Consider the following 14,911-nt stretch of genomic DNA (forward strand, 5'->3'; position numbering starts at 1 on the left):
TAATATTAATTACCATCCCACTAGCTTCAAAATACAGCATCACATCAACTACATCAATGTTCACGTTTGTCAAATTTCCTATTAATACATGTCTACATATCTATCAAAATATTAAGTGTTAAATGGCTGTGAAAAAATAGATGAAAAAACAATTTCCTCATCAATAGTACTGCTTTAAGGGGGGTGGGGGGTAGAGGAGGAAACAGGGGAGGATCTACAGCCCTCCAAACATAGAAAAGAAAACTTTATTCATCTTCAGGCTGCGATATTTGGGTGTTACAGCAACATACAGAAAAATGTATTAAATGAAATATAATATAGTTGTTGTTGTTTTTTTAATTGACGAATATTAAATATGCCAATAAGAAAGTAGAAGGGGAGTGAATATTTCCGCCAAGGTCAAATATTCATGATATGCAAATCTGAAACGGCAACAATAGCTACATACAGGCAAACTATTGCCATGACTACGAGAATTGACGAGTCCAACGTGCCCCAATCAGATGCTTTCTGGGAAATGTAGTTCTCTTGGTCACAGTGTTACGTGTTTCCTGGATGCCGTCCTGGAAGTAGAAGAACTACAAACGGGTCGCTCCTTCCGTCGGGGAGGTCCAGTCGGTTTTTTTTTACTCTCTGCCAGCAGGCAGCCAAAATGTTGGCCATCCTGTCTGTGCTGCTTTTCTGCGTCTGTAACCCAGTCTGCTGCCTTTTTCAGAAACTTTACTGCACCATGTCAGAAAGCTGCGACTGCGACTTTAAGCCCAACATCAGAGGTAAGACGCGAGGTGGTTGTTGTGGGCGAGCTAACGTTAACTTCCGGGCTACGTATTAGCCGGCTAGCTAGCCGGGCAGCATTACAAAGTCCAGACAGTTTGGCTCACCGAGCCGTCGTTCAGACACACTGTACGGAATATGCACATCAATACGACGGTCTGACCTCACTGATGTTTCAGGCCACCGTGTAATTGAAGCTGTTGTCAATCAGTCGGTGAACCTCCTCCGTGTTGTAGGACATTGAGAATAAGAGGTTGGAACCCTAAAATGTTAAAAAACAAGCCTTTTTTTTAGAAATGGGGACATTTCTGGATATGTAACACTTACATACTATATGCAATTTAATTAGCTACTAATCGGCTTTCAAAACGTTTTGAAATGTTTTCGTTTTTTTGAGGACTTTATTGTGGTTACTGAAGAGCACAAAAACAGGCCAAAATCAAAGCAGTAAAGCTCCAGATATAATGAACTCAAAAAGACCTTCAGATGATTTCTTTTGTGATCACTAAACTCAATCTCAAGGCAACTTATCTGCTCAGTTCTTAGTCTGTTTGGATTTGGCCTTACTTGTGTAAGGTCACTGTAACACTTTGACAAACTACCTTTTAACCAGTCAGCTGCTGACATGCCACATTAACATGGAAGGTGTCAAACTGTCTTTTATCTATTTGTCTATTCGTGATGAGCAGACTTGGAGTGGGACCTCTACAAGAATGTCTTCGGTCAACATCTGGCTCAGGACATCGTGTCAGAGGAGGTGGTGAGGTTCATTCAAAATAAAAGCCCCGATCGGCCGTTGGTGCTGTCCTTCCATGGATCGTCCGGCACCGGAAAGACGCTGGTCAGCTCCATGCTGGGAAAGCACCTGTTTGGCTTCGCCATGAGCAGCCCGTTTGTCCACCAGTTCATCCCGACGCTGCACTTCCCCTCATCCAAACAAGTCAGTCGGTACAGGGTAAGTTACAGATCATGGTGATCTTGATTTGTTCACTTCCTGTCGTTTTATGAGAAGTTAAAGGTTTGTGACAAATTGCCATATTTAGGATAAGAGGCTAAATACCAATAATGTTAGAGCTGAGTTACAGGGTTGACAGAAAAGTCACTACTTTGATAATCAGTTAATTGTTTAGTTAAAGTTTTATACACCTGCAGCTTCTCAAATGGCACGATATATTGCTTATTTGTGCCATGTAAAAATGTAAACTTTAGTTTCAGATTTTTGGCCAGACAAAACAATAATAATAATAATAATAATAAACTTGATTTGTGTAGCACCTTTCATACAGGAAATGCAGCTCAAAGTACTCTACAGCAAGAAAACGACATGCCATGTTTGACATAAAAACAGATATAAAGAAACATTTCAAAATATAGGAAAGAAATTAAATGCATGAGAACAGATAAAATGCATTAAACTAAACACTAATAGAGTTAAAATATAAAATAAGCAATATCCATCCAACAAGACATCTGAATTTGTTGTCTTGATTATATCTTTTTTTTCTTCCTATATTATACACCAAATAATGAATTGTGATCAAGTTTAATTTAAATTTCAAGTCAATTCTATTTATATTGTAGCATAGTTTTATCCCCAGAATAATAGTTGGGCACCAGACAGGAAAATAATAACATTTCTCCCCTGCCAATTTAAGAATTGTGTGTATAATTTCTTAGGGGAGATCGCCCGGATAGTTTTAAAACCCCACAACAAAAGGCTGAAAGGAAACATTACACAAACCATAATTTGCATCATTAAATATTCATTCTATTTAAACAAAACAGTCATCAAATTAAATGGTCATAATTTCTAAATAAGCACAAACATTACACAACAAAATATCCCTTAAATGTCCATGAAGGCAGAACAATCATAAATCAAAATCAGAGTCCAGATCAGACAACAGCAAATGTCTCTTAAAAGAAAGATTAATTTAGAGACTCCCGTCTCTGTTGAAAATCAGTTCGGTTCAGAGTGTTTGTGTCTGGTATAGGTGTGTATATGTATATGTATATGTGAGGGGGGGGGGGGGTCTCGTGTCCAGGAAGATGAGGGTGGAAGCTGAAAGGGTGAGGTGAGGAAGGACAGGGAGAATCTTGAAAAAAATTCTTTAAAGAAGTTTTTTAAAAACGCCCAACCAAAGCCAGGGAGGTCCTCAGTCTCAGCCCCACAGGTCCAAGATGGAGACGAACACGTTCAGCTCTCCCACCCGCTCCAGGGATCCACTCAGCTCCACCCGCTCCAGGGATCCACTCAGCTCCACCCGCTCCAGGGATCCACTCAGCTCCACCCGCTCCAGGGATCCACTCAGCTCCACCCGCTCCAGGGATCCACTCAGCTCCACCTGATCTTGGTCTCCAAAAACCGTCAAATCAGTCCAGCCAGTTCAGGGAAAATCCAGTGATCTGTCACCTGGAAAATAATTCCAACTTCCTTTTTTAGAGTTACTATCTCCCGAAACTGAATTCTGTCTTTGCCGAGCTCTTCTTTTCAACCACTCTCACGCCTCCTCAGGTCTCCTTCATGCTTCCTTGGTCTGTTGATTCTCTTCCTCTGCTCATAGGTGTGCTTGATTGATCATTTCCTTGTCTGTTGATTGAGGGCTCTTCCCTACTCTTTTGTTTCTTTTTTCCTTCTCCCCCATTCTGCTACAATATAGTGCCTAAAAACACTTCATTTCAGGGCGCTTTACTTGGGCCCTGTTCATAGCTGGCATTAATATTTCATCCCGGGTGATCTGATCACAAGTGGACTAATACGTCTGTTCACACCTGACGTCATCATGTGTGTCCACGTGATTCTGTACGCACACTTACATCACGTAAATAAACGCGTGAACGAGAACGCAGACGAAGGAGAGGAGTTGAAGCAACGGGAATTTGACACCATGAGATATCTGTTAGACATTTTCGTCTGTTAGAAATGTACGCGCTATTTAAAATGTGGAAATGTTAGTAACTCACAAACCTGAACCATCATCGTATTTAAATATCGCCGCGGTTTTGAGACGGTCAGACTCCGCGCTGCAGTGGAGAAATTAATTGTGCAAGCTAGTGTAATTATTTATAATATTTTTCTGGGGGTATCAAGAAATCTTTCGAGGTCATTTCAGAAAATCTTTGTAGAGAAAACAATCATTTATAATTTGTGTGACATGCCGACGGAACAACCGTCTACATGTTAAGAATACCAACAGATTCCTCAGTGACTGTAGAGACTGCAGCCAGACTAAATATCCCTCCTTTGGTTTTTGTAGAACGACTTGAAGAACTGGATTCAGGGAAACCTGACTGAGTGCGCCCGCTCTGTCTTCATTTTTGACGAGATGGAGAAGATGCCGCCGGGCCTCATCGACGTCCTGGAGCCCTTCCTGGGTCCCTCCCACGTCGTGTTTCGCACCAACTACCGCAAGGCCATCTACGTCTTCATCAGGTGAGGGTACGCTCACCCAGCTGAGGCATGTCGACGGGAAGCAGGAGTTCATTCTCCATCTTTAAATTCTGAAGGACAGACGGGGGGGCGGGTCAAAATGTCTCTTTAAACTTCTTTGCTATGAAACCAGCAAATATCTGACATTTAATCCAAAGTTTAATGCACAGGTCGGGGTTACATTCCCCTCCCAGCGATGCTTTAAGAAAAAACCCTCAGTAATCATAAACTGGGGGGTGTTTTCATCTCAGACAGCTCTTGATGTGTTTCTTCTGTCTTTCCTGCAGCACCACAGGAGAGGACGTGATCAACAAAGTGACTCTGGAGAACCGGCAGGCCGGAAGAGAAAGGGAGGACATTAAGTTGGCCGACCTGCAAGACGCCATCGCGCAGGAAGTTTACAACAAGAACACAAGTAAGAGTCCTTTCTAGGTGTTAAATACTCCAGCGTCAAACGCACACAGCACAGGAACTCAACACGTATTCATCCCAAACTGGTCACAACGGGACTTTCTGGACAATGCCTGCAGGGTTAGCTGCCATTTTTATTCATTCAATTAGATTTGATCCATAAAGGACCTTATCGCAACACGAGTCATCACAAGTCACTTCACACTGGAGGGTCCTTACAACAGAAGGACAGTTACAACAGTTTCCCTGACGTTTTGAAAATGTACCAAACCATGAGTTTAGGGCACCGTTGCACCACACAGGAAATTATTAGAAAGATTTCCACTTCCTCAAACAAACGGCTCATCGAGCATGCTCAGTTCTTCAAGTGCTTTTTTTGCCTCCATTTTCTTTTTCTTTTCTTTTTTTCATCTTTTCAGTCACAACTGTCTCTGGGACACTTGTTATTTCAAAGTTTGAGAAAGATTAAAAAAAGAAAAATGAAAAAATAACAAGTCAGCTTTTATGTAAATTCAATTCAACTTTATTTATATAACGCCAAATCACAACATAGGTTATTTCATGGTACTTAACACATTAAAGTCCTTACAGCAAGACTTTACAATATTATACAAAGAAACCCAACAATTCAACAATTCCCACATAAGCTAGGAGGGAAAAACTCCTCTTTAAGGGAGAAAAACCTCCAACAGAGGGAAGGAAAACTCCATTTAACAGGAAGAAACCTCCGACAGAACCAGAGGTGGAGAACATCTGTTATCAGAACCAGACTCAGAGGTGGGCGCAGCATCTGCCTCCACCGGTTGGAGGTGAGAGGAGAGCAGAGAGAGAAAAGGACAGCATAGAGATAGAAGAGAAGAACTGTTGGTGGAGACGACAAGCGCAGAGCAGAGACATGCAGCTCCATGAGACATGCAGCTCCATGAGACATGCATCTTCATGCAAATGCAGCACATACCTTGTTTGTGCCACTAACAGCTCAGTCACAGATTCCGGTATTCACATTGAAATGTGTTTGTAAAGCAGCACGGGAAACAAAAGCGTACATACATACAGAAATCCAATAATACAAATTAAATAGCACAAGGCAATAAAAGCTATTAAAATATCCAACTGGCACACATCAACTGAATGCTTCTCTGTTTAGTTTCCACTCTGTGGACAGGAAGCAGATCTGAAATGTAGATATCAGAAATGTATCCTGGTAATATTTAGTTCATATTTTACTCAAAGGAAACCAGTAAAAATATCTGAGAAATGGAGTCACTTGATCAAAAAGTAAAAGGGTAATATTTAATGTTCATGTTATATTTATTATTATGATTAGCTGTATGGATAACTATCTCGCGTGTCAGACTTCCTCATCTGCTGTTTAAATAAAAAAATGTACGCAGAAAACCTTTCATAACTTTATCTTTCACTACCAAGAAAATGAATCTTCCTAAAAGTGAGTTTCCTCTGATGGTCTGGAGACGGCAGCAGTGCTCTGCAGCGGTGCACAAACGTTGGAGATGAAACCGTCTCATCCGTGTGTAAAAACAGCTGATTTGACGACATATTGCTGGACTGGCTCGGCGACCGTTATATTACTGTTCGTGTAAAGAAGCTGAAGTGAATCTCGTTCTGTCTGCAGGCGGCTTCTTGCGGTCCAAGATCATCCAGCAGAAACTGGTCACCAGCTTCGTTCCCTTCCTGCCGATGAGCCGCTGCCACGTGGAGAGCTGCGTGCGCTCGCAGCTCTGCCAGCTGGGCAGCTGCAGCCGCAGCGACGTGGTTCAGGCAGTAGGGGGCGACATGACCTACGCTCCCGTCCAGGGTCAGTACTTCTCCACCACCGGCTGCAAGGCCGTATCTGCCAAAATCAACTTCTTCCTGTGAGCTGGAGGGGGACAGGTTTTATTTAATACTAAAACAGGAACTCCCTCGGAGGTGAGTCAGTGAACAGAAGCAGTCGGAGTCCGCCGGCGTCAGTTTATAACCACGAGAAGATCAGAGCAGCGTCGAGGACACCTGAACTTGAAAATCAACCTCAAACCTGCTTGATTCAAAGCAGTTTCGTGCCACCAAGTGTTTGCCTGCCGGCTCCCTAAACGTTATTCGGTGTCTGAACCAGGAGTCACGACACTCTCTACCTCAAAGCCAACTCCAGTGGGAATTTATCAACTTTACATTTGGTTTTAGATTCCAGAAGCTTCAGCTGGAGGTCATCAGTTGATCTTAGTTTATTTTTTAGGCTCCTTATTTATCTGGTCTTAATGATTTTTGGTTTCTCAACACCACCATCCTTCCACATTCAAACTGCTGCTGACTTCTGGCAGGCGTCCACAGCTGCCTGGAGCAGCTGGAGGTTCCTTCATCTGTTAGCCGGCTAACAGTGGTAGAAAGGGGACTCCAAATTTTCCATAAATTATTGTTTTTAATGTTTGAATTTAGGAAAACATTTCTCATTTCATGCAGTGATTAAAAGACTTAGCAGTGTCAGGTTTTTTTGAGATCACATTTAGAGCTGGATGACGATACATATTTGGCTTTTTCTAAAGAGGGTTGGATAGTAAGCACATTTATCATTCAGCTCTTTCTGAAGTTTAAATGTATTGGAACTGAAAAATGTCCAAACCAAACTCTGGTCATTGCATTTAGAGTGCGAAAACAATAAGTATTTTTTTAAAAGAAAGGGGAAACGAGATGAATTTCACCTGAAAACATTGTTGCTTTGGGGCTGGATGGCATATTTTGGGGGCACATCACTACTTCTGCCATTAGGTGGCAGTAAAGATTTCCTTTTGCCAAGAGTGGTCGAGTTGAAGTAGAGTTCACCTGCAGCGCTGCATTTTAATTCACTTCGTCCCATATAAGTGAGTTGGGTAATGGATCCTTTGTTTTATTTTTGTTTCTTTGCTGTAAACTTTATGGTGACGTTAACGGCTACGTGGGTTTAAACACACTTAAAGTGCACTTTATGGAGTACGAAATGGACCTGATGTGTTTACTCTTGTCAGTATGCATCTAAAATATTGCCACGAGTTTGAATTGTTTACAACTAATTATTTACTGTAAAACATGAATTCTTTGTTGTGTTAAATGACGTGTGTTAAATGGAAATCAAAGTTAATTGAGTTTTCGAGTGAAGATGAATTTGTCATTGGAGCGAGGACACACGATGCAGTCAGAAGGCATTCAGACATTCAGCAGCCATCATCGTTTTGTTTTTTTTGTCAGTGTTTAGAGCAAAGGACTCTACAGAAGATCCGTTTTTCGATGTGATGAATCCCTTCAGAGAACTCAGCCTGTGAGCTTCCACCAGACTTCAGGCAAACTTTCTTTTCATTCATTTGCATGTGGACTTCAGCGCCATCAGAAGTACAGCAGTGAGAGTTTTACATCCATTATCAGTGGTTTTTAGACTCTCACCCTGCCATGATACAATCGGAACAGTCCCAATCAGAAGCAGACTTCAAGGGTTGTTTGTGCTGCCTGTGTTATGTAAGTTTCAGGTTCAACTGCTGAAGTGCCTGGACGTTGGTGAATGAAGCCTCTGAGACTAAATACAACTTGGTACGACAGTTTGAGCTCAAATTAAAATGTAAATACATGACAAAGCTGTTGTTCTGTGCCTTTCTGTGTAATGTTCTTTTTACTCCCCTATATTTATTGGACCGCTTTCATTTTTCATCACTTTACAGATTCAGGTTATTTATACAAAATGTACTCAACAAAAATGATGAATTGTTTTAAAGTGGAGTATTTTACAGTTTAAAAAAACTGGATACAACTCTCAGGTTTCTAAAGCACACACAGCGAGTGTCCAATTGTTTAGAAACACTGGCAATTTGGTGCTTTGTGTTAAAAATGACAATAGCTCCCACAGTTCTCTTCATATTGAACCCAAATAAATAAGAGCTGAGATGGAACACCTAAATGTTGTAGGCATTATTTGATTTCTAATGGAGCGACTCAATGTTTGAAAGCACAATTTCTTGTTCCTTGTCGACTGACAAGCAGCGCTGAAATTGGCATTCTGTCTGAAGACTACTTTTATTTTGTAGTTCTTTAACTTACTGAAGGTCTTTCATTTGTAAAACTCAGCGGTATTACTGTCATACCGAGGTAAAATTGGTAAAGTTATGGGGATTTAAAATACAAATGTGGGGGAAATTGGACTTAATTGCTATGTTAAAACAAGCACAAATTAGCCACCTCATTTACATAATACCAAAGTACATCGGAGCCGTTTAAGTTTAAAATTTAAGGTCAACTAAAGAAGTAGAAATGCAAATCTCAAGAACCTGAAATTCAAGATTACATTAGATTCACTTATTTACAGCTCTCCTCTTTTCTGCCAATCAAAACAGATCTTGTCTTGTGATATTTTATTCAGGCATTAAAAGTGCCTGAACACTGGTGTCGTGTTGATACGTGGTGTTTCCCTCCAACTGTCCCTGATGGAGAGTGAACGGCGCTACTGTGTGGCAGGTCTCTGAGCAGGAAGCACAGCAGATGTGATCTCTCTGACAGAGATGTTCTTCTGATATCTTTCTTCTGCAGGAAATTAATAGTTTCTCAATCGGAAATGAACAGATGTCAGAGGTCTTCGGGATTCAGTGTTTGTTCATCGCTCTTTATAGTCCACCAGGCATTCTTGGTTGTGAGGACATTTCTCTCAGCAGGAAATTTTACATGACACCAGTTTCAAGTTTCACTTGCACATGAGATGGTCAGCTGTTACTGAAGAGTAATTTGATTAATTTCAATTCATCAGTGGATAAGTAGATTTATTCACAAAAGTTATTCTTGATAAAGAAAAAATGCTGCCACAGATGGACAACCCCATTTGACACGGTCTGTAAAATGTAAATAAAAACAAAATGCAATGTTTCAGAAATCACATAAACCCATATTTCATTGACAAAAGACTAAAGACATCACGTGTTAAAACTGAAAGTTTTTATTGATTTACGAAAAATATGTGCTCATTTTGAATTTTATCCAGCAACATGTTTCAAAGAAGTTGGGAAAGGGGCATGTGTACCACTGTGTTCCATCACTTTTTCTTTTAACAACACTCTGTAAACTCTGGAACTGAGGAGACCAGTTGCTGAAGTTTTGAAAGTAAAATGTGGTCCCATTCTTGCCTGATAGAGGATTTCAGCTGCTCAACAGTTCAGGGTCTCCTTTGTCATATTTTCCATTTCATGATACTCCAGATGTTTTCAATGATTGACAGGTCTGGACTGCAGGAGGCCAGTTTATCAGCGGACTCTTCTACTAGAGAACCATGCTGTTGGAATACGTGCAGAATGTGGTTCTGCTGAAATAAACAAGACGTTGTCTGGATGGCAGCATATGTTGCTCCAAAACCTGAATATCTCATTCAGCATTAATGCTTCCTTCCCACATGTGCACGTTACCCATGCAATGTGCACTCACGCACCCCCGTACCATCACCCCATACCTGGCTTTTGAACTGTGCCCTAACAACAAGTCCCTCTCCTCTTTAGCCTGGAGAACATGATTTCCCCCAAATAATCTCAGATTGTGATCCATCAGACCTCAGGACAGTTGTCCACTTCACCTCAGTCCATCTTCAATGATCTCGGTCCAGAGAAGGCGGCGGTGTTTCTGGATCATGTTTCTGTCTGGTTTCTTCTTTGGAGAGTTTTAACCTGCATTTGTGGACGCAGCGATGAACTGTGTTCACAGACGATGGTTTTCACAAGTGTTCCTGAGCCCATGCAGCGATTTCCACGACAGAATTGTGTCTGTTTTTAATGCAGTGCTGCCTGTCCTTCCTTGTCCCTTGTGAACAGAGATTTCTGCAGGTTCCCCGGATCTTTTAATGATAATATAAACCGTAGATGATGATATCCACAAAATCTTTGCAATTTTTTATTGAGGAACATTATTTTTGAATTGTTGCTCTATTTATCCACACAGTCTTTCACAGATTGGTGAACCTTTGTGGTTTTGACTAAAAAGTCTCAAAAAAATATTGGATACACCTTGATTCATCAATCCAATATGGTTTATGATCAACCACATGGAAAATAAAAATAAATGATCCACCTCAACTGGACCTCCACGCTTTATAGACTCTATTCCAGGATATCCACTGACATGTGGTTCAAGCTTTGGAAAAAGCCAGTAAGATGACTGTGAGTTAGTTCGTAAAGGGAAAAACTTACGGTCATCAAAGTTATTTTTGAATAAAGTTTGACAAAGTAGAAGTGAAATTTGTCACTTAATATGAACAAAACTTGGGAACACGTGAGCTGCTGCCACTTCCTCAGTTACTTTGACTATTTTCTCTGCCAGCTCAGTTTCTTTGGAGAAATCCGAATGCATTTTGTCACCCGCAGGTGCTCAACCCTCCGACGAACAAGCCAATATCTTCCGGATTCAATTTCCTGCCCGGCTGCTGTCATTTTGGAAGCATCTTCTTGTCCTCTTTAAAAAGGCGCCACGTCGCCTCCTATATATGCCACATCTCCCCATGATCCTCCTGTGATGACTTCATCAATCCCCACCCTCCGCCCTCCACCCTCAACCCCACCCACTACCACCACCATGCAGGCGGCGTGAGGAAGAGGAGGGGTTCAAAGGTCAGCTTAAAAGGCCTCTTCACTCCCAGCTGCCGTTGCTGCGTGTCACCATCTCAGCCCTTTCTGGACAATGAGAGACACACATAAAAAAATGCCAGGATGACCGCCACACACACATACATCTACCTCGTGTGACCTCTGAGCCTGTTTTCACACGCTCCCTGCAGAACAGCTGGACCAGCCTCTCTTCTCTACCATTGGACCAGGTCGGAGAAAGAGAGAGAAGAAGAAGACAGAGAAAGGGTATGGTTAAAAGTTGGTTATTTCCTTCTTTCATTTTATTCCAACCCTTCTCCCTCACCACCACCTCCCCCCTCTTCTCCACATTTACTTCCTTCCTTCCCTCCTTCCTCTCTCCCTTCCTCTTCCTCCCCTCAGCTCCTCCATCACAAATCTGGTGTAAAAAGCCACTTTCACCTCCCACTTTACCTCCTCACCCCTTTGCCAAACCTCCCGTCTCCCTCCCTTCCATCAGGGGTGGGGTGGGAGGGGGGCAACAATGGGACGCTGCTCCTTCCTCCCCCTCCTCCCCACCCACCTCCACATCTGTGAGTGCCCCTCTGTCTCCTCATTCTTCTCCCTAACCGCTCCATTATTGGACCTCTTTCACTTGTAAATGTGGCCAGCGATACTTCTGATGGGTCTTTTATGCAAGCGGTCGGGGTGAGGAGAAAGGTAGGGGCTGCAGAGGAGGGGGAATGAGTACAATGAGGGGGTGGGTCATGGTTGAGGGTGGCGAGAGGGGCGAGGGGGGGTGGTTTCAGGAGTCTTGTGCGGTTTTCTCTCTTGCAAGCCAGAGAGAACGAGGGGACAATTGTGACAAAGAGTTAAATCCTTTTTTGTGTGTGCAGTCATTTGGGACGGTTGTGACGGACCCCAGCTCTCGCCTCACATTCCTGCAGCCGGCTATCCCCAAGCAGGACGGTGAGGAACGCGACGGGCCTGAGGTGGAGGGACGACCGCAGTGAAAGCTCAGTCAGAAGTTGTGTTGTGCACCCCAGAAGGGCGACACGTTATCAAAACGAACCCATGTGTGCAGAGGTGCTTAGCATTGCGTATCATAGCATGCAACAACGAGTCTCTGTTACAGGTACTATCACTGATTATGTGTCCAAGTGCATCAGTAGATGTGTGCAACCACCAGCTATATGTTGATGCTTTTTTTTCATTATAATTCAACAGCAACGCCGTTTCCTAGAAATGAATGAACCATAAAGTTAGTGAGATGCAATGGCGGTGTGTAAATGAGTGAAGAAAGAAGCTCAGTACATTATTGGTGGTCCCCCAGCAGCCAAGGCCTATGACAGCATAACTAAGAGATGAATTAATGTCACCTGAGCCTAACTAAGAACTTTATCAAAAAGGAAAGTCTAATCTTAAAAGTAAAGAGGGCGTCTGCCTCCTGAATCCAAACTGGGAGCTGGTTCCACAGGAGAGAACCACGAGCAGGCCAGTACTTGGAGAGCAAAGCCCTCTATTAGGATGATATGGTACTAAATGATCTACGATGAGATGAAGGTTGGCCATGAAGAGCTTTGCAAGTCAGCAGAAGAACTTTGAACTCAGATCTGGATTTTATGGCAAGTCAATGAAGAGATACCGATATAGAAGAAATATGATCTCTCTTGCTAAATCCTGCCGCTACTCTTGCATCAGCATTTTGGATCAACTGTAGGCTTTTTAGAGAGTTATTGGGACTTTTCCAAATTTTCGAAGTTGGGCTGAGGAAGGATGTCCCTGATTTTATTAATATTGCATGGAGAGCAGTCCAGCAGACTGTAAGAGTGAGTTGAAGAACATATCCTCATGAAAAATCCTTCCAAGAGTTCCCACAGTGGTGCTCGAGGCCAAAGGCAATGTCATCTAGAGTAAATATGAACTGCAACGAACTGGCAAAGAAGAAGTGAGGGGAGAAACAGGTATACAGTATATGCACAGGAGAGGCAATAGAACGCAGGTGGCCTGAAATGACACAAGAGGTAAAGTAGCAAAATAAAACAGGAAATAGAAAAACACAAGTGAAAACCTGTGACACAAACACAAAAACTTCAGTTTTGACCAAATTTGGGATTTCGTTAACTGTAGGCTCACCCATCCTTTAGGTCCTTTGGATATGCTTGAAGTTTCACAAACTAATTAGTTTCATCTGGTTTTACAGACAGATATAACTGGCTGTCATCTCCATAGCAATGGAAATGTATACTGTGCTTCCTCATGAAAACGCCAAAGGGAAGCAAGTATAATGCGAAAAGTATCGGACCGAGCATTGAACCTTGTGGTACTGTGGAAGAGACATCGTTGACATGAACAAATTGTAATCTGATTGATATGATTTGATCCAGCCTCTGAAATGTTTTAAACAATTGTATGAAAGTCAGCGCTGAGATTCAATAGGACAAGTAGAAAGAAGAAACTAACAGATTGCTTGTAACCTTCACCATAATGGACTCTAACGCCAGATTGAACATTTTCAAACTGTGGAGATTGTGCAAAATTGATTTATATTTTTTAAATCTAGTATTTAGAGACGCCATATAGGTCTACAGTTGCCTAATGTTATTCTTGTTATCCTCTGATGAATATTTTGCAGTCCTGGAGTTAAGTATTATGTGCTATTACACTGCCCTTCTGGGCTAGCTGTAATTCTTCTAAATCAGTGGACAGACATTCACTGTAATGTCATTTTTCCCAGCGACTGTGTAGTTAATTAATGTAAATTCAAATGTTATTTAAAAAATGGTCAGATCAAAGAGGCTTTTGAGGAAACACTATCAAATAAACAGATGAAGTTTGTGACTTGAGACACAATGTTTTTATCTATTTAACCAAAAGCACCATCATTCTTAACGTTAACCAAAGTGCTGCTCTTCCCTAATCTAACCACAGATGGTAATCTGGCGTCAGGGCTGCCGCCATCCTCTGAGTCTGCAGCAGCAGTACATGTAGAAGCACGATCTAAGCATGAGCTCTATTACTACTTAGCTAGTTAGCTACTATAAATGAAATGTCTGCGTACAAAAAAAAAATGCATATTAACGTTAATACACACTGACATACCTCTGTAGTGCCTTCTGTCTTTTCCTTTCTCCGTTTTTGTGTCTTACATACCTGAAGACTTGGACCTTTTCATAATGAAATAATTTGAGCCAATAATAACTGAAATAATGACATCTGTCCTTCAGTCAGTTGTTCTTACGTCCCAGACTTGGGCTGTCTGTGATATGTGATAATTGCCAGGAGTGAAAAAGTGACCAGGTACATTTACTCAAGTAGAGAAGCAACATTACTTCCTTGTTGCCACATTCGCAGCATCCCTCTTACATGTTGCGTTCTAGGCAACCAGCCATGTCGCCCGCCATGAGCCAGCCCCGACTAAAGTCTCTCAGGCATGAGAAAATGTGTACGTCCACCATCTCCCCCGACCACCTCCACCTCTAATCCATAAATGTGGCTCTTCGTTCATCTGAAAAAAATAATTCTTGTCTGTGACCATTATCAAGTTAGCGATTTCATTACACCTAAATGTACTCAGTAACAATTTAGTCCAACCCCGTTCCCCAAAAAGTTGGAATGCTGTGTAAAATAAAAATAAAATCATCACGCAATGATGTGCAAATCATGTAAACCCATATTTAATTGAGTTAATTAAATAGACCAAATGAACATATACAATTTGGAAACTGAGAAATTTTATTTG

At 41.8% G+C, this 14,911-nt stretch overlaps 1 protein-coding gene and 1 long non-coding RNA gene across 2 annotated transcripts in view; one reads left to right on the forward strand and one right to left on the reverse strand.

Annotated features, from left to right (window-relative positions):
* LOC138625196 (uncharacterized) overlaps positions 1 to 14,911 on the reverse strand; it is a 177,488-nt gene that overhangs the window by 29,561 nt on the left and 133,016 nt on the right. The window lies entirely within an intron of this gene.
* On the forward strand, positions 599 to 8,214 carry tor2a (torsin family 2, member A). Its single transcript, XM_069705907.1, has 6 exons — positions 599 to 773; positions 1,464 to 1,729; positions 4,032 to 4,207; positions 4,492 to 4,619; positions 6,249 to 6,431; positions 7,835 to 8,214. Exons 1-6 carry the CDS (start codon positions 653 to 655, stop codon positions 7,906 to 7,908), a joined length of 948 nt encoding a protein of 315 aa, XP_069562008.1. The 5' UTR covers positions 599 to 652; the 3' UTR covers positions 7,909 to 8,214.

This window comes from Brachyistius frenatus, unplaced genomic scaffold (genome assembly GCF_029030835.1).
Source record: "Brachyistius frenatus isolate BFR_SWC_R1_liver_20210118 unplaced genomic scaffold, ASM2903083v1 Contig_60, whole genome shotgun sequence".
Taxonomy (NCBI): domain Eukaryota; kingdom Metazoa; phylum Chordata; class Actinopteri; family Embiotocidae; genus Brachyistius; species Brachyistius frenatus.